This window comes from Mauremys reevesii, unplaced genomic scaffold, assembly GCF_016161935.1.
Source record: "Mauremys reevesii isolate NIE-2019 unplaced genomic scaffold, ASM1616193v1 Contig1, whole genome shotgun sequence".
Taxonomy (NCBI): Eukaryota; Metazoa; Chordata; order Testudines; family Geoemydidae; genus Mauremys; species Mauremys reevesii.
In genome coordinates this window covers 2212407-2240359 of record NW_024100715.1, presented here as the reverse complement: position 1 = coordinate 2240359, position 27953 = coordinate 2212407, and the positions used below count along the sequence as shown (strand labels likewise).

Here is a 27953-nt window from a genome sequence, read left to right as displayed (position 1 = left end):
AGAGAACCCAGGAGTCCGACTCCTGCCCCCATAACCCCAGCCCCTGTTCCTCTCCCTTGCTGCGGAGAGAACCCAGGAGTTCTGACCCCATCCCCTCTAATCACTAGACACTCCCCTCCCCGGGGAGAGAGCCCAGGAGTCCTCCCCCCCCCACTCTAACCACTAGCCCCCACTCCCCTCCCGGAGCCGGGCACAGGACAGAGGGTTTCTCCGGATCTCTTGCACCCCGGGGCTGTAGAATTTCACCCCTGATCCCTGCAGGGCTGGGAGTGACTGTCTGGCTCCAGGAGCGAATCCTGCTGAGCGCACTGGCTCCTTGAGCTGGGCGGGTCCTTCCTCTGGTTGGGGGTTGAGGTTTTTGGAGGAAATGGTTTTTCCATTTTTAAAAACTGCCATTTCCCAGCCCAACATTTTTCATTTCCAAGAGCGTAAAACATCAGGAAACAGGTTTTCAGTGCTGAAAAATCCCTCGTGTCCCTGAGCTGCCCAGGCCAACCTGGCAAGGAAAATACCCCCAGGCGTTGGAAATGGAAAAGGAAATTATAAGTCGAAATGGGTCACCACCGTAACCAATACAACCACAAAAAGGTGTTTTCATAACAAAAAAAAAAGGTTCGAAAACTGGAACATTTTGGGGAAAATCAACCTGTTTTCACACAAGTTCCGAGTTAAAGAAAAAAGTAGCAAAATGTAATTGAAAAACTTATGGATGAAAAACTTTGACCCACTCTAAATCTGACTGTCAGTGGAGAGAAGAGAGGCAGTTGAATGCCTGGCCTCACTGGAAGCCTGGAGCCATGTTGGCTTTTCAAATATTAATTAGTCCTGTGCTCGATTTGGATTGTGTTTTACCAAATGTCAAGTCCTCCTCAGCACCCGCCATGGCACCGACTCGCTCAGTGGGTTGTGATCATCGCTTTGCTGGCAGTTGTTGTAGTGCTAGGGATTTGGGGTAAGTGCCAAAAGCTGGGTGTTTATTTGTGTATTTGCATAAGTGTGTAGCATGGATTCTCTTGCTCTCCCATTGCAGAGTTCACTTCCATTGTAGACAAACAACCTGAAGTTGCTGACAGCTTGACTGAAACAGAGAGAGAGAGAGAGAGAGAAAGAGGGTGGTTGTGCGCATGTGGGTTTGTGTATATATATATAGCTATATTGATGTGTGTGTGAGAGGATAAATACATTGTGTGTGTGTGTGTGTGTGTGTGTATAGCTAGATTGATAAGTATGTGAGAGGATAGATAGGGTGTGTGAGTGTGAAGATAGGTAGATCCAGAGATACACTAGAACTGGATAAAAATTAGGGAAAATTTTGGCGCCCTCTTTTCAAAATTTAAAAAACAAAAAACCTAAATTTTGAAAATTCAAAATTTGAAAAGGTATACAGTGGATTAAAAATGCAGGAGGAGGTGGTGAGAATTATGTAAGAGTTTCATCAACATTTTTTCAACCAACTCTAATACTAGAGTTGATTAAAAAAAATTGCATGAAACATTTGCAAAGAAAAATAATTTTTTTTGCAGAATTGATGTTTTTGCACTAGTAAAAGTCAATTAATCAGGCTTAGCTGAGATCAGGGTTCTGTTGTTCCAGGTGCTGCCATAGGCGCCGACTTCTGCTGGTGCCAGTGGCTGCCTGACCCCCCTCTGCCCCCAGCCCCGCCCCAACTCCACCCCTGCCCTGCTCCGCCCCTATTCCAACTCCTTCCCCCAAATCCTCCTCCTCACCAGTCCCATCAAGTTCCCCATTCGCTGAGGCAGCTTGGGACAGCCCCATTGAAAGGACAAGGCCTGACTCATCACTTTTTCTGCCTTCTGTTTTCTCCACTGGTTTGCTGCAGATCCAGTGTCCCTGGAGCAGCTTGAACTGGCAATAACCTTGTGGTTCAGAAAAGCACATGGTCCTTCTCCCACTATTGTAAACCTGCAACAGCAACAAGTAATAATAAAAACCCTACACAACTGTTAGAGCAGCTTCAACTAGCAGTGAAAATCCATCCCCGAGCAATTCACCCCAGGTCGCACAGCAAATAAAAGGGACAGCCAGAAGTTTAACCCCAGTTTTCCAAGTCACAGCCCCGGGCCTTAACCACAAGGCCAGTGTCCTGTTTTACATGTGAGCTGCAACATTTACTGAGTTAACATAAGCAAAAGAGACCCACCACTTGTTGAATTCAGTGCCATTGGTCTACATCCAGGGCTAGTCTGGTTCCCTCTGGAGGCCGATCCGGTGGTCAGAGGGTCCTTCATAGCGCATCAGGAAATCCTTTGTTAAACAAATACAAGCAAATACGTATTACACATCTCCATCTCGTGAATCTCTACAACCTACCTACCGGGTTAGTACAGAGGCCCCCCAACCACGTTCTTGGGGGGGAGAGACTCCAACATTTTAAATAAAAAATGGATTCTCTTCCTATTTCAAACAAAAATCCCCACAAAACAAAAACTCGTCCATCTGGAATGAAGATTGGCATCATTGCCATTTGAAACCCTTTCAGATGTAGAGTGCTGGGCATTAAACCAGCCTTCGGAGACCGCAGCAGGGAAAACACTGCCATGTGTTTACACTGTCAGATTCAAGCGCACTGGTGTGGCCACATTAGCAGCTCTTGCAATGCCACAAAGAGAAGTGCATTGTGGTGGCTATTCCAGTGTTCAAGTGGCTCCAATGTGCTTTTTAAATAGGGGTGGGGGTGGAGTGTGACAGGGAGTGTGTTGCGTGTATGTGGGGGGAGAAAGAGTTGGTTTTTGGGGTGCTGAGAGTGTCAGCATGCTAAGTTCAGACAGCAGCAGACTCCCCCCCCCCTCGCCCACACTCACAGCAAGCAGCATTCCACAGTAATGGTTGCTTTGTCCGGAGCAGATAAGCATGCCAGCGGTCAGAAACGGAGCTTTGAAAGGGGATATCTACATTCCTACAGCCAAGTTCAAAACAATGACAAGAGTGGCCACTTGAGTTAAGGGGATTATGGGACGTTTCCAGAGGCCGATCACAGCGTAATAATGCAACACCTCGTTCACACTGACCCCTGGGTGTTTCAGCTGGAGCGCAGCAAACGTTTTGCTTCTCATGGAGGTGGATTACCAGGAGCGCTCCAGCTGCAGAGTCCAGGTGCTCTAAGTGCCTTGCCAGTGTGGACGGGTTGGCAGTTAGGGCGCCTGGGGCTGCTTTAATACGCTCTAACTTGCAAGTGTTGCCAAGGCCCCAGAAAACTCCAAACAAAAAAGTTGTGGAAAAAATTGTCTTGTCCAAAAAAGCATTTTCCACCCAGAGAACACTGATGGAAAGTTGACCAGCTGTCTAGCACCGAAGGAGGAAGTGGAATGAATAAGTAGGGACTGAGCAGAGACCTCTGGATCTAAAGACACAGACTGCTCCTGCCTGGGCCAGTACCTTGAAGGCCGTGGCTGATTTGTGTCTTTTACTAGGGGGAGATAAAGGCCCTCACGAGTTAATACAAATTCCATTTGGAAAGAGGAAGTTTAAGAAGACCCCGAAGAGGCAGCTGTACCTGTAGGATCAATTGTGCTGCTCCCTCCACCCTGGGGACAGATGGTCATGTGAGTTGTTCCGTTTTGTCTCATTTGGGTTTCCTGAAAACCCAGGAGTGGATGTGGCTCCGTCGTCTCAGCAGGACACAACTCATTCCCCATCTGTGCTCTCTCCTAAAGCCTCATGGAGTCCAAAACCATCATTCTTCACCCATTGGTAACTAAGGCCCTGTTTACAGTGGGTCTGGCAGTGCTGGCAGAGCCCTTCTTAAGGACAGTTTCAAAGCAGCTCAGGAGCAGTTTGGCTACATGGGGTGATCATTGAAAACACCTGTCAAATATAATTGGATTGTGAGTTTTACCTGAATACCCTCACCAGCCAGACTGCGTCTGGGCGGTGTTCCAATGAACTGTTTCAGAGCTTCCCTTGACACTGCTTTTATCCCCAGGGTCAACCAGGCCATCCCAGGTGCTGATCAAGTCGACTCCAGGTCACTGGATCATTCTTGTTCTGTTTCTTTTCACTGGCGTCCCATGGGGTCTGGATTCGAAGGTTTGCCTGTGGAGAGGATTGTCGGGTTACTCTGGCTGGCTTGTGTCAATGTTTTATCTGCCCAGCCACAGCCCTGCACAGCAGGGTCAGTTAGAGCTGGCAGTGCTAGGACTGCCCTGGTTTCTCTACAGGGATTTTCATCTGAAGTATCCCAAAGAACTTGACAAACTTAGGGCACATCTACACTGGCAAAGTTACAGTGCCGGCAGTTACAGCTCCGTTCAGAGAGCGCACAAGGAAAACCGCTTTTGTGTGTTCACACTGACAGCTGCCTGCGCAATAGCGTGTTCACACTTGCGGCACTTATGGGACTATTCGGAGCGGTGCACTCTGGGCAGCTATCCCACAGAGCACCTCTTTCTCTTTTGCCGCTAAGACTTGTGGGAAGGTGGAAGGGGTCACGGGGCATCCTGGATCCTGTCCCAATGCCCCGTGATGCATTGCTTCGCATCCCAGCAATCCCTGTGCTTCTGTCTACATTTGGTGCCATTTTTCAATGGTTTGTATACTGTGTGCCTGCCCTGCCTCTTTCTGGCTGCAGAAATGGATCCCAAGCTGTTGACAAGAATGCTGTTCGCACTGACCTACACATCACGAATGGCAGTGGAGTTACTCCTTCAACTACAAAGGCAAGAGCAGTGCGACATTGATCTTGCCACGCGTAGTAGCTACGACACAGTATTTCTTGTGGCATTCATGGAGGTGCTGACCACTGTGGAATGCTGCTTTTGGCTCGGGAAACAAGCACTGAGTGGTGCACGTCTGGGTTGATGAGTGGTAGCTGCAGAACTTTTGCACGAGGAAAGCCACATTCATGGGCCTGTGTGATGAGGTCGCCCCAGCCCTGCAGCCCAAAGACACAATAATGAGAGCTGCCCTGCCGTTGGAGAAGCGTGTGGCGATTGCACTGTGGAAGTTGGCTACTCCAGACTGCTACTGATCAGTCGCTAACCAGTTTGGACTAGGACAGTCGACTGTTGGACTCATGTTGATGCAAGTGTGCAGGGCCGTTAATTGCATCCTGCTCGGAAAGACCGTGACTCTGGGCAATGTGCATGAGATTGTGGATGGCTTTGCACAAATAGGCTTCCCTACCTGCGGAGGGGCAATAGATGGCACGCACATTCCAATTCTGGCACCAGACCACCTAGCCACTGAGTACATTACTTGCAAGGAGTATTTCTCAATGGTTGTCCAGTCACTTGTGGATCACCATGCATGTTTCACGGACGTTAACACAGGCTGGTCTGCGTTAACGCATGCATCTTTCGGAACACTGGCCTGTTCAAGAAGCTGCAAGCAAGGAGTTTTTTCTTGGACCAGAAGATCACCCATGGGGAAGTCGAAATGCCCATTGTGATCCTGGGAGACCCTGCCTACCCCTTAATGCCGTGGCTCATGAAGCCATACACTGGGCAACTTGACCGCAGCAAGGAGCGGTTCAACAACTGGCTGAGCAAGTGCAGAATGACTGTTGAGTGTGCATTCAGCCGTTTAAAAGCCTGCTGGCGATGCCTTTATGGGAAGCTGGACATGGCTGATGACAATATTCCTATGCTTATAGCCACATGCTGTACGCTCCATAATATTTATAAAGGGAAGGGTGAAAGCTTCACTGAGGGCTGGACCGCAGAGGCTCGGCACCTGGAGGCTGAAGTTGAACAGCCAGAGACCAAGGCTATTAGAGGGGAACAGCGCGGGGCCACAAAGATCAGGGATGCTTTAAGGCAGCAATTTGAAGCTGAAAGCCCTAATATTTGTTGCTATGCTTGGGATTGCTATGCTTGTAATACTAGGGGGTGATTGGTGCACATGATGCAAGAAGGGGCCTTAACATAACTGTATGTATGTTGCTTTGCAGTGCTCTTTTTGCTTTCACTTAATAGAATAAAGATTCAAACCAATACACAATTATTTTATCGAAAGACAACAACCAGAGGAGAGAGTCAAATGAAAAAATTCATCAGCAGGAAGGGGGATGGGAGGATGGAAGGTCTCAAGAGGAGGCGGGGTCCCAGGATGGCTCCTGATTTGTGTATGTCCAGGGATCATACCCAACCATCTCCTCTGGACTATGTTGCAGCCGGTGTTGTACTTCAGCAGAGCCAAACTGCGGATGGATGGGTGTTGAGTGCAGTGGGTATTGGGAGTCCACACTGCAGGACTGTGAGGAGGGAGAGGTGGAATGCTGCAGGTAGAGAGTGGAGGCAGGAGGCTGATAACAGTGTGGTGGTGGTGGTGTGTGTGGGGGGGGTGTGCATGGGAAAGAGTTTTGCAACAGTGGCTGCAGGGGAGGGCGGGCACAGAACTGCTTGGTTTGAAGAGCTTGTATCACCTGGAGCATGTCTGCTTGGCGCTCCATAACTGTTAAGAACCGCTCTATGGCTTCATTCTGGTGTGCCACATTCTCCTTTTGTTCCCTCTTCTTGCTGTCCCACCACACCTTCAATTCCTCTTTCTTGGCGGCGGAATGCATCATAACCTCATGCATAAAGTCCTCCTTAGTTCTTCTTGGATGCTTTCTAATTCTTCGCAACTGTTCTGCCGTCGATAAGGGAGGCTGGCTTCCCAAGGTCATCTCTGTGACGTTTAAATGCAACATTTTACAGAAGCAGTATTGTTTGCAACACAGACAACACTGTTTCATTGCTTAAAACACAGCCAGTACTCACACACTTGACACTAACTGGCTGACCCCAGGCAAGCACACATAAGCCACAAGACTCCTAAAATGGTGAGTAGCCACAGGGGCAGGGTAAATCACTCTTCCCGGACCCTGCTGTACACTGGGCACGTGGCTTTTGGGCACTTGGGGAGAGCTAGCACTGTAGGGGGGGTCTGGTAATCATTCCTGTCCCCACACTTTCCACAGGAGGTGATCATTTTTGAAAATATCTCATTGCTGAGGGTGAGCAGGGAATCAAGGGAGGGTCTCCTCCAAGCCTGCGGCTTCTGCCCTGGCCCCTATGCGGTTAACCTGTGTGCAGCAATGGTCTCTACCCTCACCCCCACCCCCCATGACGGCACAGTGGCATGGGAAAATTACCGTTAATGGGGAAAGAAACAAAGCAGCTCTGCCAAGTATCTCCATGAGAGTTTCCTGGAGATCTCGGAGGGAGATTCCTGTGAAGTGAGGGAGTGTATCAACCGCTTGTTCCGTTGCTCAAACTAGGCATGAGGTGGGAGACAAGCCTGCTTTCTGCAACCCTCCTGCCCCCAACAACTCGCTTCAGCAATTCCCCAAATCAGATCCACTTACCAGGGGCCTCCTCTCCTGTTTGCGCTTCACCAATATCCGCCTGCTGTGACTGGCTAGGCTCCTCCGGGGTAGAAAAGAGCTCTTGACTGCATGCATCTCTCGCCTCCGAGTCATCCTCTGCCTCTGGTTCCACCTCCCCCTCTTCATCCAAGATTGCCTCCTCCTAGCTTGGCCCACTCTTGACTGGCAACTAAGCCAACAAAGTATCCCCAGGGGACATCGCAGTGGAGGTGGGGTCACCACCGAGTATCGCGTCGAGCTCTTTGTAGAATCGGCAGCTCATGGGCACAGCACTGGAGCGGCAGTTTGCCTCCCGCACCTTGTGGTAGGCATTCCGCAGCTCCTTCACTCTGACCCTGCATTGCAATGTGTCCCCGTCATGGCCCCTTTCTGTCATGCATCGTGAAATCTGTCCTTAGGTATCAAAATTCCAACAGCTGGAGTGCAACTATGACTGCACTGGCTCCTCTCTCCAAATACTGATGAGGTCCAGCAGCTCGGCATTGCTCCAAGTGGGAAGATTGCCTGGTGCATAGAGCAGGCATGGGCACCTGGAAAGATGCACTGAGACCACTGCACGCATCACCGAGCAAACAGGAAGGGGACTTTCAAATTTGCAAAGGAATGTATGGGATGGGGCTGATGGTTGGTTACCTGAGGGCAGGGCAGTAGAGTTCAAACTGATGGCCAGAGAGGTGAAAACAGTCATTGTGGGACACCTCCCGGAGGCCAATCGCAGTGCTGTAATCACCATGTTGTCTACACTGGCACGGCAGCGCTGTAGCCCCGGTGCAGAAAGTTCTATGCCTCTCCTCAAGGTAGTTTTTTAGAGCGCTGCATCTGCGCAGTTTCTGCGCACTAAGTGGCTTGGCAGTGTGTACACCTCGGGAGTTACAGCGCTCAAAGCTGCTTTACTGAACACAAACTTGCCAGTGTAGATGGGGCCTTAGACACATGGAGGCATGTGCTGGACTGGAGTCAGTTCCATGCAGAGAGAGTGGGGCCAGATCCCCGGCTGCTGGTGTGAATTGGGGCAACTCCACTGAAATCACTGAACCTAGATCCCCAGCTGGTGAAGTTAGCCATCGCTCCACTGCAGTGGGGTCAGATCCTTCAGCTGGTGTGAATCAGCTGTAGCTCCATTGGTGTCACTGACCTAAACCCCTGCTGATGTGAATCCACCATAGCTCCGCTGGAGTCACTGGGGCCAGACCCCCAGCTCCATTTGCTTAGGTTTGTTTATACCAGTGATATTCAGATCTCTCTGGGTCAGGAGCCAAATTAGCCATCAGCATTAACCAAAAGAGTCACAATTGGGTGAATTCATTGTTTCATTTACTAAAGTAAATAGGGACTATTTTGTGTGTGTGTGTGTGTATATATATATTGTGATGGAGCAAGGCCGGATGGCTACAGGAAAGTACTGAGGAGCAGGTATGTTAGCTCCAGGCTAAGCAAATCCCTAGTACCATGGGAACCAAAATGGCAGTTGCTCCAGGCTAATCAAGGCACCTGGGGCCAATTAAGAACTTTCTAGAAGGCACCGGAGAGAGCTACATTGATTGGAGCACCTGCAGCCAATCAGAACAGGCTAATCAAGGCACCTGGGGCCAATTAAGAACTTTCTAGAAGGCACCGGAGAGAGCTACATTGATTGGAGCACCTGCAGCCAATCAGAACAGGCTAATCAAGGCACCTGGGGCCAATTAAGAACTTTCTAGAAGGCACCGGAGAGAGCTACATTGATTGGAGCACCTGCAGCCAATCAGGGCAGGCTAATCAAGGCACCTGGTATAAAAAGGGGAGCTCACTCCAGTCTAGGGAGGAGGAGCCAGAGGAAAGAAGTGTGCATGAGGCGCTGGGAGCAAGAGACACAAGGAACTAAGAACTGAGAGGGGGTACTACTGGAGGATTGAGGAAAACACCATACAATCAAGCAGCATCAGACACCAGGAGGATCCTGTGGTGAGGATAAAGAAGGTGTTTGAAGGAGGCTATGGGGAAGTAGCCCAGGGAGCTGTAGCGGTCAAGCAGCGGTTACACGTAGCACTATAGAGACTGCTGCAATTCACAGGGCCCTGGGCTGGAACCTGGAGTAGAGGGCGGGCCCGGGTTCCCCCCTAGCCCCGCTACTCCTAATCCGACATAGGAGTAGTTGATCGAGACTATGGGTTTCATCCCAGGGGAAAACCACTAAGGGGAAGAAATCCACCAATAAGCGCAGGACCTACTAGAGGAGAGGAGGAACTTTGCCACTAATATATATATATATATATATATATAATTCTCATGTCAAATAAATTAATAACTTACTTGGTTAACACAGTAAAAGCATCCTGATTGGTTAATAACTAAATCACACAGTGTTTTAATAGCATCTTCTGTAAAGAACTGTAGCAGACACATTAAAGAGCCACATGTGGCTTGGAGGCCGCACTCTGGGTATCACTGGTTTATACAGTTGTTTCAGCCACACCTGAATCTGCAGGAATGATCATTTCCCCTTATGCAAGTAGTTTACAAGTAGTAGTTATGGTTCAATCTGAGAGCCTGAAATTTCATATGTGGGTGGCCAGTTCCCTCTTTCTGCCCTTGGGGGAGCCCCATGAAGTCCCTGCACCCTGGCAGGACAGAACCTGTGAGAGCAGCAGACACAGATTCCCAGCTGAGCCATGTGACAGTAGCAGAGCTTCCAGCTGAGCAGATCTGAAGGGAGCGTCCCATCTCCAACAGCAGCCCACACCAGCTGCTTCAGCGGGAGGGGCAGGACACCCCTGTACTGGACAGTGATGGAATAACCTGCCCCTAGGGACAGATTCCTTTCTCACCCCCAGTGGGTAGAAGTTGGGGCTTGTACTTTGCCACTTAGACCCCTTCCCACTCCAGGTTACTGTGTAATATTGGTGGTATCTCTGGATAGTCCCATTATCCCTATAAACGCCAAGAGCTTGTCAGGAGTCAGAAAAGAAGATTGACCAAGGAGATCTTGTGGCAGTGAGTTCCGCAGGCCAGCTGTGCCTTGTGGGGAAACATTTCCTTTCACCAGACTGGAATTTGCTACCTTTTCAAGTCAGGGGAATGGTCCAGCTTTGGCTTCTGGAAGAGCTGTTGTAAAATGACATCTGCCCCCTTATGGAAATGAAATGCCATTGCAATCAGGCAATAAGCTACATCAATGAACCAATAAAAGGCAGCTAAACCAACAGCCCCCTCCTCTCACAGCTCCTCTCGGGTATTAGCAGAGCCGTGGGGTAATGGGGGAGGGGGTAATGGCTACCTCAGCCAGCTGGGAACTGCCCGACAGTCTCAATGTGTGTCATAGAAATGCTACAGGGCAGGAATCTGGGAGACAGAAAATGCAGCTGTTTCCCTAGTAAGAGTCTCCTGTGCACATACAGATTTGGATTCTCCCCTGCCTGGCACCTTGTAACATCTCCCTCATGCCCAATGGGATATAAAATGCCACCGGATTAAAATCCCCCCCTCACTGTTATACACTTGCCTCATCACCAACACACTGGCAATTACTTCTGCCCTGTGATGGTGCCAATGAATCGCTAATGGTCCGTCTACCCTGCATTGTAAACTCAGTTCTGTGGGACCTGGGTTTGTGGACACGTGTTTTAGCCCACGCTTGAGTGTCCGCTCTGCGCTGCAAACCTGGCCTTACAATTGCTGCCCCTGGATCTCCCTGCCGTGCTAATGGTCCCCACTGTACCTCACAGACCTTCTGATGGGTCTGAAACTTGGTTGCATCCACACTGCAAAATAACAGGGCTCAGACCGGAGTAACACCAGGACGCAGGCTCAGACCCATGGCCCAGCAGAGTCCTAGGAGCTGGGTCCTGAGTGCTCCCTGACCTGGGTCAGACTGATCTGTGTATGGACAGAAGGGGGCTTGGGCTCTAACCTGGGTCAGAGCTGGGCTCACTGTGCAGTGCAGACACACCCTGAGAGTCGCTTTCTTTCACCAGTCACAAGAAGCTAACAGAATAAGGAATGACCTTTGGGTATGTCTACACTGCCCACATTACAGTGCGGCTGCGGCAGTGTTGTGATGTGGACAGTGTAGTCACGCTTTATTGCCAGGGGAGAGCAATCCCAGCAATTCTGTGCAGCTTGTTACTCCAAGCGGAGTTCACACTTTAAGCCCTGATATTTGTGATTTTAAGTGAGTCTTAAGTGCAGTCACAGTTTTGTTATTTTCTGTTTCTTTATTTTGGGTGAGGGAAATAAGCACAAGAAAGCAGAAAAATGACTACCAGTGAGGCAGCTACAAAACTAGAGCTGGCCAGACTGGAAGCGGCAGAGAAGGCAAAGGACCATGAGTTTCAAATGCAGCAGGCAGAAATGAAGCTGAAAGAAGAGGAAGCTGCACACCAAAGGGCTATGAAAGAAAAAGAAAGAGAGAGAGAGAAAAAAAAAGAAAAAGAGAGAGAAGAAAGAGTAAGAGGGCGGGAAGAAAGAAAGAGAATGAAAACACCAACTGGACCTGCTAGAGAAGCAGAACCAGAACCCTCCGACCTTAAAGACTCCCATCACTCCAAAAATCCACAACTGGGAACACTTATGTCCTGCATACAGTGAGGACAATGATATTGCTGAATATCTGACTACCTTCGAAAGGCTGTGTGTAATACATGAAATCCCTGATGAGAAAAGAGTTCCTACCCTGATTGCGAAATTAACTGGTAAAGCTTGAAATGTATTTAATGGAATGCCTATTGAAGATGCTTTAGACTATTGTAAATTTAAAGATACTGTTTTGCTGATGCCTTTAAACAGAATCAGATGTCTATTGAGGACAGGCCCCAGAAAGAGGGGTTTAAAACTTGTGGGAAAGGAGGATCCCATTTTGCCCCTGGGAAGAGAGAAGGGAATTGGGAGCCTAAACATTCTGTTACCCAAAAATATTCCTCTAACCATCATCCTAAATCTCCTGTACACGTAGAAGAGCCCAAAAGGTGCTATCAGTGTAATTCTATTGATCACCTGAGGAATGAATGCCCTGTGCTAGGAGGAAGCAGGCACCCAATAGCTCATGTTAGTTCTGCTGTTCTCAACGCAGAAGTTAGCCTCTGCAGAACCAGATATGGAGCATGTGAAGGCTGTCCAAACTGATGGCAGGGAATACTTGGGGCAGAGGGCTACAGGGGCCCAGATCTCTCTGGTTAAGCAGAGAGTGGTCCCAAAGACCAGTATGTTACCTGGCCAAATGGCAGAGATTGTGGGGGTGGGTGAAAGCAGATGCCTCATACCACTAGCTAAAATCCATGTGGTGTGGGAAGGTTTGGAAAGTGTTTTGACTGTGGGGGTAATAGAACACCTCCTAGTCGACCTGCTTCTTGGTAATGATTTTTTACGTGTAGCTCAGATTAAAGTCTGTGCTTTTATGAGCCACAATGATATTGCCAGTTCAGGCTGCTCCAGGGAAGGATGCTGGATCTGCAGCAAACTAGCAGAGAAGCTCTCTGTGGAACCTCTGGCACCCATGACCTTTCCAGGCTGAGGGCAGCCCCTGTGTTTAGGTTTAATAACATTTGGAGCCTGGCTCGTAAAATCCATCCATGGGTCTGTCGTTATTTTGCTGCTGTGTCCTCATCAATGGTCCTTTTGCTGCCCACATGCAACTACCCTTGGCCTGAATTAACCCCTTGTAATCATACAGCCAACAGCACAGTGACAGACGGCATGACTGTGGTTGCTGGAGGGGCTATACTCAATAGTGCAAGTAGGGCGGTACCCTCCAGTACACAGTACCGGCAAGAGATTTTTAGCAGGTACGGGGTACCAGAAAGATTTGGGGCTAGCCCGCCCTCTGGAGGGGATGGGTGGGGTTGCGCTCGGCTCCTTAAAGGAGCAGAACATGGCTAGGGAGGGCCATTCTTTCTTTATATGGCTTTAACAGCATAATGCATGTGCTAACAAAGGCTTTGTTTAAGTTTGTTAGCTTATGTATTGTGCTGTTAAGTTGGTCAGAAGTTCTCCAGAGGGAGGGATGGAAGGGGGACGGAAGGTGTTTAAATTGTATTTTTGATTCTGTTTCTCCCCATTGGTCTGAATTATCCATGACATTCATACTGCATCACGTCAAGTCCAGATCATTAGAGGAATGCCTCTCCTTGCCCTGTAAAATTGCTGTGCCACATGCATGGATTCTATGGGAATGGGAGCAACCTCATGGCCCTGCAGCATTGCTACTAGTTCTACGCTGTCAGCAACTCCTCGGGTTGCCCCTGGGAAAGTATTGCCAATTGCATGTATAGTGTCACCAGTGAGTCACTCAAGTTTTGTTATGAAACTAAGACCACAACAGACTCCTTTCCATTCTTCTGTAAGCCGTTGTGGTCTCGAATGGGACATACACCCTCAAACGCAACCAGTGACAGCCTCCCAGGTGGCAGAAGGTGCAGGATAGTCCTGGTTTCCTCTGCTGCTTGTGGAGCAACCATACCTCTACGTGTCATCATTGTCATTGGAACTCAGATACTTCCGTTTCCCGGAGATGAACTGCAGCTGTCTCTGATCGCACCAGCAGGCAAGAATATCACACAGTGCCTTGTAACCTGGGAACCGCTGAACGAGACGTTAGCTGGACATAACCTGATTCAGCAAGGTTCCCCAGACTGGGTAGTTCCATTAAAGGGCACACTTTGTGATAAGCTCATGCCAACAATTTGTTTAAATTCTATGGGCACGTTGCCATTTCTGAGGGATTCCATGAGCTCGGATTGTACAGAATGGAATTGGGCCAACAATAAAAAACAGGTTTAAATTTTGACCCTCTGATCACAAACCTCGCTCCCCTCCGATATTTAAGAGCCCCAATTTCAGGACCCCATGTGTTAAAATTGGATCAACAAGAACATTTGGTTCTTCAACCTCAGACTTCTCTGAAGGATGTTCAAATCCACCTAGATGCATGAATATCTCTCACATTGCACCTGCATGGGCTCCCTTGATTTGAACTAGCCATAAGGGTTGGGATGAATGGGGAAAAATGTGGCAAGGGGACGACCATGTATATAGAGTAAAAAGGGAATGAAGTGATTGTCAGCGGCAAGCGGCGTCATCGAGAGGCGTTGCCACCGAAATGCCACAGAAATCTGGCAGCATTTCGGCAGGTGCTCCACCGCCGCCATGGTCCTTCGTCTGGCGGGCGCCAGACGAAAAGGTTGGGGACCACTGGCTTAGCCTCTGTGACTAGACTCTACTACAGCTACCTGAAAGCTACAGTGCATCTGAAATCCCTGGCCCCCAGACTGCACCAGCCTCTACGTTTCGAGGCCCATTTCATTGGTTTAAGGCTGCAGGACCTAGACAGCCCTGGCTGTGACAGGACCCTTTGAAGTCACGTGAGAGGAGTGGAATTCAGCTCTCAGAGGCGGCACTTCCTGACGTTGGATTGAGATCAATTACATTCACATACCTAGCAGCAGGCTGCCTTGAAAACACAGCCAGGTGCTCTTATCAGCTGCTTGCATCATGGCTGGGGAGATAGTCTATGCCGATCTGAACCTCTCCCCTGGCTTTCCTGGCTCCAGGACACCCCTTTCAGCTCAGCCCCTTGGTAAGTGATTTTTATTTCCCCAGGGATGTGGGGGAGGGGGCGTGTAAACCCAAAGATGGATTTTGCTGGGGAGCCCCTTGCTTTCAATGACAACCCCAGAGCAGGTCTGTGCCAGGGGGATTTTTGGCTTTTGGGGAGCTGGCTGCAACACTTTTGATCAGCTCTCTGTAGCAGCTCACTTCTGTGTGCGGGGCTCTCGGTGCAGAAGCCTGGGGTAGAAAGGGGAAGTCCATGCACCCACTCGCCAGTCTGGATGGTGCATCAGACGGCACTTCTCCAATTACGACCCACCGAGCTCTAGCTGGGGGCTTGTGGTGCTCTAGATGGTTGCATGATTGACTCAGGCTACTAGGGCATTGGCAAGAATAATTTGAACTGCTCAGACACCTCCCTGGAGTCGGGATGAGCTTAGGCACTACATTAACTCTACGTGCTATTGAGATAGCGGGGGCTAGCAGCATTGCACTGACCCTCGGCAGACTTGAGGTGTAGTCCAGGCTCTGTCGTGGGCTAGTCACCCTACGCCTCTATTTCCCCTCCCACCGAGCTCTTTGAAGCAGGGGCTGTCTCTGCCTATAGGCTCCTGCAGCCCCCAGCCCAACAGGGCCCTGATCTCACAGAGGATCTCAGGGTGCTAGTGGAATTGACTCTTCCTTCCAAGGAAAGTCGGTACATGCAGCTGTAATGCTGCAGCCAGGCATCCTCTGTAATGGTCCATGGAGCTGCTACTCGAAAGCTGAGGAGCACTGGCTGGACGGGGAAGGCTGGCGTCCGGGGTAAGCCCCTGCACTGGGAATCTGGCCATGGTGGGTCCTTATTTAGGGCCAGGGATTTCTCAAGTGCTCAGCCCCCGAGAGCTGGAGCCAGTTTTCAGTACACAGCTCAGCACCCAGCCTGCCTCCGCCCCTATACTGCACACCAGCAGCCCACAGGGGCAGGATTTTGCTGCAAGTGACCAGAGGAGAATTTCACCCAGTGCAGGTACAGCGTAGGGCAGCAATAAGCTACACTGCCAAGCCCCCTTCTGCCCCCCCCCAAAAAAAACCCTTGCTGGAAACCATTCTCTGCTGAGGTGGGGGTCTGGGAGCAGTAAGGAGAATTTCTGCTGCTCCAGCTAATCCGAGTTGTTCCGGACTGTCCATAAATTAGAGCAATCCCAGGGCTGCTCTAATTGACACCGGAGGCTGTTTTGGAGAAGCCCAGAATCACAAGCCCCAGGGTTGCACTTCCCCTACTGCACAGAATCTCTGCCATGCACGGCCTTAACATGCTTCTTAAGAAACCCTTCAAGTCTACGGTTCTAACCTCATTCAGGGCAGCCCTGACTTCACAGCTCCTATATTTAAGCTATTGTTTTGTCTTCCTGCCTCCCAACCTTTGTGGGGGAAATTCACATTTCTGGAGAAGGCCCAGCACAAAGGCCAATGCCTTACTTATAGCCTGCAAAATAGGACTTAAGTGGTGTCTGGCATTTGTGTTGGTTCTCTATACGGGGTGAATTTCATACCATGCACCCAGCGTCTTCAGGACAGGGCATGTCTCTTGCTAGGTGTCTGTGATTCATGCACGTTGCATGTCTGTAAGTGTCCTTCTGATCGTCAAGTCTGACCCCCCACATAACCCAGGCCAGAGAGTTTCACCTACAGATGCCGGCTTTGATTAGAATTCAGCAAAGAACTTAACGCACGTGCCTCTCTTTAACCACTTCCTTAAGCCCCATTACAGTCGATGGGACCGCAGCACACTCTTAAAGTTAAACCCACGTCCAAGTTCTTTGCTGGATAAGCATGTTTTGCTGAACTAACTGACATGACTGAGTCCAACAGGAACAAAGCACGCAGGCCACACTTACAGGATGGGGCACTCTGTCCTGGGAAGCAGGGACTCTGAAAGAGATTTGGGGGTCATGGGGGAATAATCAGCTGTACATGAGCTCCAGGTGCAACTCTGTGGCCTAAACGGCTAATGCGACCCTGGAATGTATAACCAGGGGAATCTCAAGTAGGAGCAGGGAGGTTATTTTACCACTGGATTTGGCCTTGCTGTGACCGCTGCTGGAATCCCGTGTCCAGTTCTAGTGCCCACAATTCTAGGAGGATGTTGCTAAATTAGAGAGGGGTCAGAGAAGAGCCACGAGAATAATTAAAAGATCAGAAAAGCTGCCTTGTAGTGATAAATAGATGGAGCTCCTTGAGTCTAACAAAGAGAGGGTTAAGGGGTGACTTGATGACAGTCTTAAAGTATCTACATGAGAAAAAATGAACAACTTGTTTATCTAGCAGAGAAAGGTTATTACACGATCCTGTGGTTGGAAGTTGAAGCTAGACAAATTCAGACTGGAAATAAGGTGTACATTTTTAACAGGGAGAGGAATTAATCATTGGAACAATTTACCAAGGGTCGTGCTGAATTCGCCATCACTGACAAGTGTTAAATCAACCCTGGATGTTTTTCTATAAGATCTGCTCTAGGAATTATTCTGAGGAAACTCTCTGGCGTGCGTAATACAGGAGGTCAGAATGGTTCAATCGGTTTGTGACAAGGGCAGGTATTCTTGTTCTTGGACCTTTTCCATGGAATCTTTTTAATCACCATTTTTTTGTTTTCAAACATCATCATTTTGAAATGTTTTGATTTCACTACAGAGAAATGTTTAGAAGAGGTTTAGAAAACATGACGGATGAGGAGAGGTTGAAAGAACTGGACGTGTTTAGTCTAGAGGAGGGACGGCTGAGGGGGGACATAAGACCAGTCTTCCAGTATGAAAAAGGTTGTTATAAGGAGGGTGTTGATCAATTGCTCTCCATGGCCACTGAAGGTACGATAAGCAGTGATCAGCTTAATTTGCAGCAGAGGAGATTTAGGTTAGATTTTAGGGAAAATGTTCTAACTCTACGAGTAGTTAAGCACTGATCCAGGTTAGCTAGGGAGGTTGTGGAAACTCAGGCATTGCAGGTTTTTAAGAATAGGTTAAACAAACACTAGTCAAGGATGGTCTGGGGTAAATATGGTCTTGGCTCAGTGTGGGGTGAGGGATGGGGGAGGTGGGCTACATGACCTCTTGAGGTCCCTTCCAGCCCTACAGTTCTGTGATTCTGTGTCTTCAAGATTGAAAGATGTTCAGACTGAAACAATGTCATGTGACTGAGCTGACCAATCAAGCTCGGCAATGCAACATAGTAATTAAACCTTGAAAATGGAAAGAGAAAGCACTGATCCAAAGCCGTTTACAAATGTGAAAAAATTTCCAGCCAGAATTGTTGCAAATGGGAAACCTTTGAGAAAATCAAATCTGGGAAAGCAAAATAATAGTGATGCTGAATCCTGCCTGGTCATTGTAGGTTGCTCAGGGCACGACCCAGGCTCCACCATCCCTGGCTAATCTGGGCTGCTCTTTGCCTGTCTTCTGTGCTGTTATGTTCTGAGAGTTTTCTCTCTCTGGGGACTGCTTGATGGAGAGAGTCTTTGCTAGGCCCCTTTTGCATGTTCTTCCAGCTGCCCACTGGCCAATGCGCCGCTTCATTCTTAACATAAGAACGGCCATACAGGGTCAGGCCAATGCTCCGTCTAGCCCAATATCCTGTCTTCCAACAGTGGCCAAAGAAAACGAATCCCAGATCTTTCCAACTTCCGTTCTGGATAATTTTAGAGAGCAGGTGATGTTATTCTCTCTAATGGGATCTTGGCATTTGTTATTAATTCATTTAATTTAATGTCTAAATACCTTGGAAAGCAAATGCCTTAGAAAATAACTAGACATCAGGCTACACCTTTGGTGGATTTCCAGCTTTCACATCAATATATTAGGGTGGAAATAACATTTGAGTTGAACTTTCATAGTTTAGTCTTTAAACTGTAGATTTGCAATGACCAAATCTTGTTTAAGCTGGTCCACACAGCTGCTGCCTTGCCAATTTGGGACATTATTTCTTCCCGGACTTTCCGTTGGCATGCATGTTACAGCCAAGGTATGCAAATACATAACGAAGACAATAGACAATAATTAAGAACAATACAATCAAACAGAAAAACAAACCCCCAAAACAACAAATATGGCGAGGAATAAAAAAAAAGAGGGAGGAGGAGTTTTCATTTAAAAATGCAGGAAATGTAAAATAGAGAAAATGTCAATATTTTCATAAAAATTCCCATTTTCAAGAAAATGGCCAAAATTTCATCCCATTGACTTGACATAAAGAGTCAGGCAGCTCTCGAGTCATCCCAGACTGGCCTACAGAGGAAAACAGGTGAGTGTATAGGCCCCAATCCTGTAATAAACTCCATGTGGGCATAGGATTCTACTCACACTGTAAGCTTGGAGCCATATTTTTTGTTGAAATGGTCTTCCATACACCAGATTCCAACTGTTTTTCACCAGACGTTGGCTCTTACAGGTCCTGCATGTCCCTGGTGGCATCGGACAGCGCTGTGGGGCGGATGGATTGGGAATATTGTCCTGGTGGTTGCTGTGATAGTGCTGGGGATTTGGGGTGAGTAGCTGACAGCTCTGTGTTTATTTGTGCGGGTCCATCAGTGTATAGCATGAATTGTCCCGTCCCTCCAGAATTCCATTGTGGGTCCCCTCCCACTAGCTGGTAAATTTCTTTGATGTTCCAAAGAGCTTGACTGTAACATAGAGAGAAAATTAGATAAATGGGTGTGCATGGGGATGGATGGATGGAGAACTAGATAGATCCAGGCATACACTAGAACTGGTTAAAGGTAAGGGGAACATTTTAGTGATATATTTAAAACAAACAAACCAAACAAACCAAAACTTGTCACCCTCTTTTCAAAAGACCCCCTAAATTTTGAAAGTTCAAAATTTAGAAAGCTCCGCAAGTTGTCTGAAAAATGGGAGGGAGTGGGGAGAATTATGTGAAAGTTTCATCATTTTCCCTCATTTTTTGTTTCAAAATTTCAAAATTACATCGACATTTTAAAATTAGAAAAAAATTTCAGCCAACTGTTACTAGCGCTGACTGAGAATTTCTCATCTAAATGTGTTTTTTAAAAGGAAAAAGACAGTCCCTGCCCCAGCTGAGATCAGGGCTCCGTTGTGCCGGGCGCTGCACAGACACACAGGGAGAGACAGTCCCTGCCCCAGCTGAGATCAGGGCCCCGTTGTGCCGGGCGCTGCACAGACACACAGCGAGAGACAGTCCCGGCCCCAGCTGAGATCAGGGCCCCGTTGTGCCGGGCGCTGCACAGACACACAGCGAGAGACAGTCCCTCCCCTCCCCCCGCAAGAGCTCACAATCTAAATAGGCACAACAGTCAAAGAAAAGAGGTGAAATTACTTGGCCAAGCTTGTACAGCAGATCTGTGGCACAGCTAAGATTTGAATCCCGATTTCTTACCCATTAACTCACGCTGCCTTTCCATTAATCACACTGGGTGCTGGACTGGCCAGTACCACCCCCTGGGAGTTTCAGAGGCATTGCTGAAATTTCAAAAACTCAAACATTTCCACTTGCTAGAAAATCTGGAGCAGGGGGAAATTATCCTAGTATACCCCCTCCCCCAGCTTTTCATCAACATTGGGCATTTTAATACAAATGTCATCAGAATGTAAGATTAGAAAAATGTAGCTGGTCGATAAATAGACAAAGGATGTCACCAAAATATGGCTGGGGTTTTTCCCCTAAATAGCTTGTTCCCATCGGCAGGCTGACATGTCAGACAGTGGGTGATGGGACTGGGTGGGAGCTCACAGGTTCTCAGAGACGAAGGCTGGCTCAGTGGGTCAGGTGCTAATCTGGGACTCAGGAGCTCTGGGACCAGTTCCTGGGTCTTGCACAGATTCCGATGTGATCCTGGGCTGGTCCCTTAAGGCTGGAATTCCACAGGGGTTTAGGCACCTAACAATGGAGCTAGGCACCTAGTGGGTTGTTTTTAGGCACCTAATGCTTATTGAAATCAATGGGAATTGGGCACCTAGGTTCTCAGATGTATTTAGGTGCCCAACACCCAAGGGAGCTAGGTGCTTCTGAACACTACTTGGGGCCTATCTGCAGCTTTAGGTGCCTAAATCCCTTTAATAATCTGTCCCCATGAGCCTCCCCTGCGTCACAGGGAATGTGGGTGAGGGTCAGAGACAGCAAGTGATGGGGGCCAGATAAACGCCACAAGAGACAGGCTGTGCCCCCTCAGGGTGGCTGCATTGGCGGGGGAGGCGTCTGGGAGCCCTGTTCTGACTGAGCCAACGTCCCCAGCAGCAGAGAGCCCCTGACACCGGACGCTGTGACCACCACCCTGACGCCCACACGGCTGCAGCCCAGCATCTCAGCTTCCTGTGCGATCTTACACCCCCGCCCACGCGGCTCGGCCCCTCCTCTCACTGGAGCATGACACAGGGTGAGGAGGGCTACACAACATTTAACCTGCAGCCCCAGAGGGGTGGGTCAGGTGGCCTGTTCCCCAGCCGGGAACCCAGGATGGTCCTCGGCATCTTGAGGAGCTCCGTGCCTCAGTTTCCCCACCTGTACAATGGGGATAACAGCCCTGTGCCCTGCCTCACAGGAGGTTGAGAAGATAAATCCAGTACAGACTGTGAGGTGCTTTGATACACCGGTGATGGGTACTGGGAAACTTACACAGATGTAAACACAGGCTCAGTTTGCAAAGAGTCCCCAGGGATTTAGGCACCCAGCTCCCACTGATTTTCAGTCCAGAAACTTTTAGACCAGGGCCCTGAAGTTAGTGGCGATGGGGCTGAACAGGCTTTGGAGCAGCCCGTGTCTCCGCAGGGCTCTGTGCTGGTGCTTTTACAGCAACTCCCTCGTCACATTGACCAGTCGCCCTCACTCCCACTGACGCTGCTTTGCAGTTTCCTACTTCGTGTCTGAGAAGGGCCAGACCCCGGCAGCCCCTGGGAGCGACGGAGCCGGGAGCAGAGATACAGCGACACCCCCTGGGAGCGACAGAGCCGGGAGCAGAGATACAGCGACACCCCCTGGGAGCGACAGAGCCGGGAGCAGAGATACAGCGACACCCCCTGGGAGCGACAGAGCCGGGAGCAGAGACCCCAGCACAGCAGAATGCAGTGCCCGCTTGGAGCGTTTCCGATCCCAGCTGTGCCCCCCAGCCCCGCCTGGCCCAGCAGGTAACCCCAGCTCGTGTGTCTCTGAGCTGCCCTCCACCCCGGGCACGGCCAGTGGGAACCCAGCTGCCATCCCAGCCCCTGGGGATCCTGCAGGGCAGGGACACGCCGCCCCCTGCTGGCTGCACCGATCTGCCACCAGCCCAGCTCGGTGCCAGGCTACGAATGTACCTGCCTTGGCTGGGACTGTGCATGGGGAAGCGACATCTAGTGGCCGTTCAGGGTAGTACCCAGCCATGAAGATTTTAATAACAATGTCATACAAAACTGTCCATTTTTTTTCAGTGTGTGGGGGAGTTTCACATCTTATTAGTGAGATTGTCTTATGGTCCCACCCCCTCCCGTTCCCTGGCATCTGGGCCCCATGTCCCCTCCCAGTCCCCATCGCCCCTGGGTCCCAGCCTCCCGTCCTGTTCCCAGCTTAACACCACCCCTTCCCCCCAGTTCCTCCAAGACCCTTCTAGGCCATTCTGGCCGTGTAAAGGGGCCTTAAAGTGGGTCCATAGGCCCCTGAGAATTTCCCCTGTCCTGGTGTGGGGGGAGGGGGGAGAGTTGCTCTCTGGCTGGTGTGGAGCTGGGTTAAGGGCCCTCCCCCACCCTGTTCTCAACCCCCAAAATGGGGGGCAGATTGGTGGTGTGGCTAGAGTGCAGTGCGCTATGGGTGTTCTCTGCTCCCCAGGGCCCATATGGGAGCACTGGATAAGGCAGAGCAGCCCCGAGGCTGCTGTAACTGACACCAGCAGCCAGACAGGGCCTGGCCCAGCCCCAGATTTCAGGGAGCACAAAGGGGACTCAAACCAATTTAAACCCTGTTCCTGCCCCAGTTTCAAGACGGGAGTAGCCGAGAATGAGGCCCAGTGGGCTCAGAGCATTAATGACGCCTGTCTGTCTGCAGGGGGCTCCGGGTGCAAATTCTGCCCCACGGACTGGCAGCTGCGCGGGGACAAGTGCTACTGGGTCTCCAGAGGAAGTAAAACGTGGAGCGAGAGCCGCGCCGACTGCTCAGCGAGGGGCTCCCAGCTGCTGGTGATCCGGGACCGGGAGGAGCTGGTAAAGGGGACGATACCTTCCTGCTGGAGCTGCCCCTGCAGGGCTGGGCCCTGAGTCTAAGGGCGCACAGGCTACACGGTAGGGCTGGGATTGTCAATGCTGCCTAGAGGATTTGGACACCCCGTTCCGATTGTTAATAACGGGGTCTCCAAGTCCCCTAGAGGGTTTTAACGATCCCAGGCTAATTCAGTGGCCCCAGGATCAGGGGCACACAAAGGCAGCTTAAACTCACCGGTACCTGCCCCCTCCTGGGGTGTGCCCGACCACAGCTCAGCTGGAGAGAGGGCTGGGGGTGTGAGGATGGGGGCTACAGACAGACGGAGAATGTATGCAGAGGAGAAAGGAAGCCGGTCCAGTCTGGCATACCAGCAAGAGCCGGTACACCGTGCCAGACTGGAACGGCTTCCCTGATGCTGATTTAAAGGCCCAGGAGCTCCGGCAGCAGGGCTCGGGCAGCGCTTTAAAGGGCCCAGGGCACCCAGCAGTAGCAGCAGCACCAGGCCTTTTAAATCCCGCCGGAGCCCTGCCGCCTGCAGTAGGGCTCCCGCGGTGATTTAAAGGGCCTGGAGCTCCGTGGCGGCCAGAACCCCAGGCCCTTTAATTCACCCCTGAGCTCCCAGCCACCTTTAAGTTACTTTCACCGCTGGATGTACTGGGATTGATGGATGGATAGAGGGGTGTCTAGGGGTGATAGTTGGATAGATGGATGGGTGAGTATGGGGACAGACGTATGGGGCTGGATACTGGGTGTGTATCGGGATAGATGGACAGACAGACAGACATTCTGGTCCTGAAGTTATTGACAACCTGGATTCCCAAGGAAAGAGCCCAACAGCACGTCTGGTCACCAGCTGCCTGTCCCACACTCCCTGCAGGAGTCTCTACAGAACCTGACGCAAGGTCCAAATCAGTTCTGGGTCGGACTGTCCGTGTCCTCCCTGGAGAAGGCCTGGACCTGGCTGGACGGCTCCCGGCTGGATCAGACCCAGTGAGTGATTCCTTGAGTCAAACCCTTTCCCTCCCCTCCGTGGGCAGAGGGGGCCAGGGCCAGGGCTGGGGGAGGTTTGGGGGGAAGGTTGGGAGCTCAGGGGGAGCCGTGTTCAGTGTCAGACGATGCTGAGACCCCAGGAGGGGGGCTGGGGAGCCCGGCTGAGAGGGGGGCTGGGTGGGAGCAGACAGGGCCACGGGGCAGGGAGAGATTTGCCCATCCCCCAGCACAGAGATGGTGGCTGGAGCCCTGGGGGTGGAGGAGGTCGCCCAGAGTCGGGGTGTGGAGGGAGAAGAGCAAAGGGGCCAGGCCAGAGCCCTGGGGACCCCCAGACAATGGGGCAGGGGGAGACACAGAGCAGCCAGAGAGGCAGGAGGGGACCAGGAGGGGGCAGCGTCGGCCCAGCCCGGTGGGGAGGAGACGCGGAGCAGGGGAGGGAGCTGGTCAGGGTCTAGCCCAGCAGGGAGGAGAAGGCTGGAGCAGGTCCCTGGGCTCTGGGCAGGGAGAGGCCGTTTGAGACCCTGGCCAGGGCCTGACAGTGGGGAGAGGGGGCAGCCCCCAGGGCAGAGCTGGAGGAGACAACGGCTGCAGATCCTGGTGGAAGAGGGAAGAGCCACAACCGACTGCGTGTGATGGACCCAGATGCGCTGACAGGGGCCCTCAGACCCTCTCTTTTGTCCTGCAGGTTCCCGGTGTCAGGCCCGGCTGAGGGGATCAGCTGTGGGGTGGGGAAGGGGAATCGGATTCATTCTGACACCTGCAGCTCTGCATTTCAGTGGATTTGCCAGAGAGACGCCGTCCCGCTCTGAACAGGATACGGGGGAGACCTCAGCGCGCGGCACCATTAGCCCCATGTCACACACGGGGAAACCGAGCCACAGACACTGACCTGCCCGAGATCACAGCGAGTTTGTGGCAAAGTAGAAATAGAACCAGGGGGTCTGACCTCCAGCTCCCCTCCCTCTAATGCATCAGCCCCTCCCCCTCTCCCAAGCCTGGGCCTAAACGCCAGGAGTCCTGGCTCCCAGTCCTATCACAGGCAGATGAGTTAAAGGGTTAATTCCATAGAGAAGAACAATTCCCAGCTCTGGAGTTACACATTCCAGCAGGAGCTGGAAGCTCTGCAGGGCCTGGGGCAGAGACACCAGCGCTGAGCCCGACCCTTTACAGGCAGAGATCAGAGAAAAGCCCAAGAGCATCACCCCCTCCCTCCGTGCGCAGGGTTTCCCCTCATTCGGGGGAGCCCCTACCAGCAAGCAGAAGGGAAGACAGGAAGGATGACAGAAAAGGGGACACACGCTCACATTGTCCTGAGCTCACTAGTCCTGGTGGGAGGATGCAGCTGCTGCCTCAGTTTCCCTGCTCAGTTGGGAGGACTCAGTCACGTGAGGACTTAAGATTACAAAATAAAAAAGTTTCCCTTCTGGGAGCTGGTGTATTATTACACAAATAATTATGTACACACACATTGTGACAGGGTTCGACTCACCACCACTGGCACCTCCTGCCAGTCACTCCAGGAATTAGCTCTTGCCCTCAGCCGAGTGCCCTCAGTGCGTGGTAGCTCGCCCGCTGTCTCAGCTCTGCTGCCCTGGGACCCGCGTTGCTCCCAGCTCAGCAGCGTCCTCTTCATGACGGTTCTCATCCACTTCAGGACACTGCCGCCGGCACTGCCCACTACTCTGGTCTCACCCCCTTCTGGGGGTGTGTTGTTAACAGCAGTCCTGTTTGTCCCTGCCTCAGTGGCCAACCACAACCCTATAGCCTAGCCCCTCGTCTCAGGGGCCTGTCTCGGCCCTCTCCTCGGTGGCCAGGGGTAGTGCAAGGGAGGAAAGGGGGGTGAGGGACCCAGGCCCACCCGCTATTGTAGGTACCAACCCAGGGACCCTCTAGTGGCAGCCTCTCCCTGCCCTCCTACTCTCTGCACTTGCCCATCTTCCCTGGGCCACTTCCCCTTTGACCCTATGCACCTTCTCAACCCCTTCTAGCAAGGGCTGCAGCCTGGCAGGTATCTGGGCCAGAGCCCTGCTCCACTCCCCCAAGTCTGACCAGCACCGTTCTGTCCACGGTGCTGCTCCTTAGCCCAGGAGCCCATCCTTCTCCTCACTGATCAGGGAGTGACTGCCCTCTCCTGTACTAGGCAGCCTTTATATAGGAACTAGCCTGGCCCTGATTGGCTGCCTCTTTCCTTACCCTGATTGGCTCTCCGAGGCCTTGGCTGATTGGCTGCTGGTCTGCACAGCCTCTCGGGCCTGTTTCAGCCTTTCTTCTCAGGGGGTGGGGCACACCCCCAACCACACACACACACACACACACACACACACACACGTCTGTCCTAGCGTGTCCCAGCAATCACCTCCTCTTTGCGGCGTCTCTTCTCGCTCCCCCAGCGCTCAGCAGGGCCTGCACAACAGCCCTTCTCGCTGTACCGCAGAGTTCATGTGTCCTTCCCCCAGGCTGCAGGGGTCACACCGGCCCCTTCGCCCCATGGCTGCAGGGGTCACAGCACAGCATGGAGCAGGGGAGGGAGCTGGTCAGGTCTAGCCCAGCAGGGAGGAGGAGGCTGGAGCAGGTCCCTGGGCTCTGGGCAGGGAGAGGCCGTTCGAGACCCTGGCCAGGGCCGTGCCAGTGGGGAGAGGGGGCAGCCCCAGGGCAGAGCTGGAGGAGACGACGGCTGCGGATCCAACTGGAACAGGGAAGAGCTGCTACTGACTGCGTGTGATGGATCCACACGCGCTGACAGGGGCCACCTTCATCCCGCAGGCTCCCGGTGTCAGGCCCGGCTGAGGGGAACAGCTGTGGAGTGGTGAAGGGGAATCAGATTCATTCTGATGCCTGCAGCTCTGCATTTCCGTGGATTTGCCAGAGAGACGCCGTCCCGCTCTGAGCAGGGTACGGGGGAGATCTCAGCGCGCGGCACCGTTAGCCCCATGTCACAAGCAGGGAAACCAAGCCACAGCCACTGACCTGCCCAAGATCACAGCGAGTTTGTGGCAAAGTAGAAATGGAGCCCAGGGGGTCTGACTCCCTGCCCCTCCCTCTAACGCACCAGCCCCTCCCCCTCTCCCAGGGCTGGGACTAAACCCCAGGAGTCCTGGCTCCCAGTCCTACCGCAGGCGAAAGAGTTTAAAGGGTTAATTCCATAGAGAAGAACAATTCCCAGCTCTGGCGTTACACATTCCAGCAGGAGTTGGACGCGCTGCAGGGGCAGGCTTGGGCCGTAGCTATAACGCTCTGCACAGCCTGGGGGCAGTTTAACCTTTTCCGCCCTGGAACTGGGAGGGAGGAATCTGCCGGATTCCCAGCGGATGTAAATCAGCCTCCATCCAGGGTCTCCAATGGAGCAGCACTGACTGACCCGAGCTGGGATCTGGCCCCAGTGACTCCAGTGGTGCTAGGGCGGATTCACACCAGGTGGGGATCTGGGTTTTCACCTGTATTTCACTCCTGGTTAATTTCTTTGCACCTCTCTGCCAGGTCCCACTCTGAGCTCTCTTCCCCGGCCCATCCACTGCTCCCGTCCGGCCTGTGACCTGACGCACCTCTGCCCATCCTGCCCTAAGGGATCGTTAACTCCTGTCACTAACGAGGGGGTCTCAGCTTCCCCAGTCAGGCTGACGTGCTGTCCACTTGCTACCTCCTCAGAGCATCGTTAAGGGGATCAGTGCCCCTGATCCCAAATGGAACCTTTCCCTGCGTGTTAGAATCATAGAATCTTAGACTTTAAGGTCAGACGGGACCATTATGATCGTCTAGTCTGACCCCCTGCACAACACAGGCCACAGAATCTCACCCACTCACTCCTGTAACAAACCTCTGACCTATGTCTGAGCTACTGAAGTCCTCAAATCGTGGTTTAAAGACTTCAAGGTGCAGAGAATCCTCCAGCAAGTGACCCGTGCCCTACCCTGCAGAGGAAGGCGAAACCCCCCCAATC

General features: G+C 51.5%; 1 protein-coding gene across 2 annotated transcripts; it reads left to right on the top strand.

The window, feature by feature from the left end:
• The first annotated feature begins 168 nt into the window (after positions 1-168).
• Positions 169-26903, top strand: LOC120392406 (killer cell lectin-like receptor subfamily B member 1B allele C). Of its 2 annotated transcripts, XM_039517145.1 has the most exons (7): positions 14742-14876; positions 19271-19366; positions 21706-21798; positions 21898-21981; positions 22874-23028; positions 23904-24016; positions 26780-26903. In XM_039517145.1, the coding sequence occupies exons 1-7, from the start codon at positions 14792-14794 to the stop codon at positions 26901-26903; spliced, it is 750 nt and encodes a 249-aa protein (XP_039373079.1). In that variant the 5' UTR covers positions 14742-14791. The 2 variants fall into 2 exon arrangements, 1 of the variants encoding a protein (XP_039373079.1); XR_005591679.1 differs by lacking the exons at positions 14742-14876; positions 21898-21981; positions 22874-23028; positions 23904-24016; positions 26780-26903 and adding an exon at positions 169-588 and having other exon boundaries at positions 21706-21847.
• The last annotated feature ends 1050 nt before the right edge of the window (positions 26904-27953 follow it).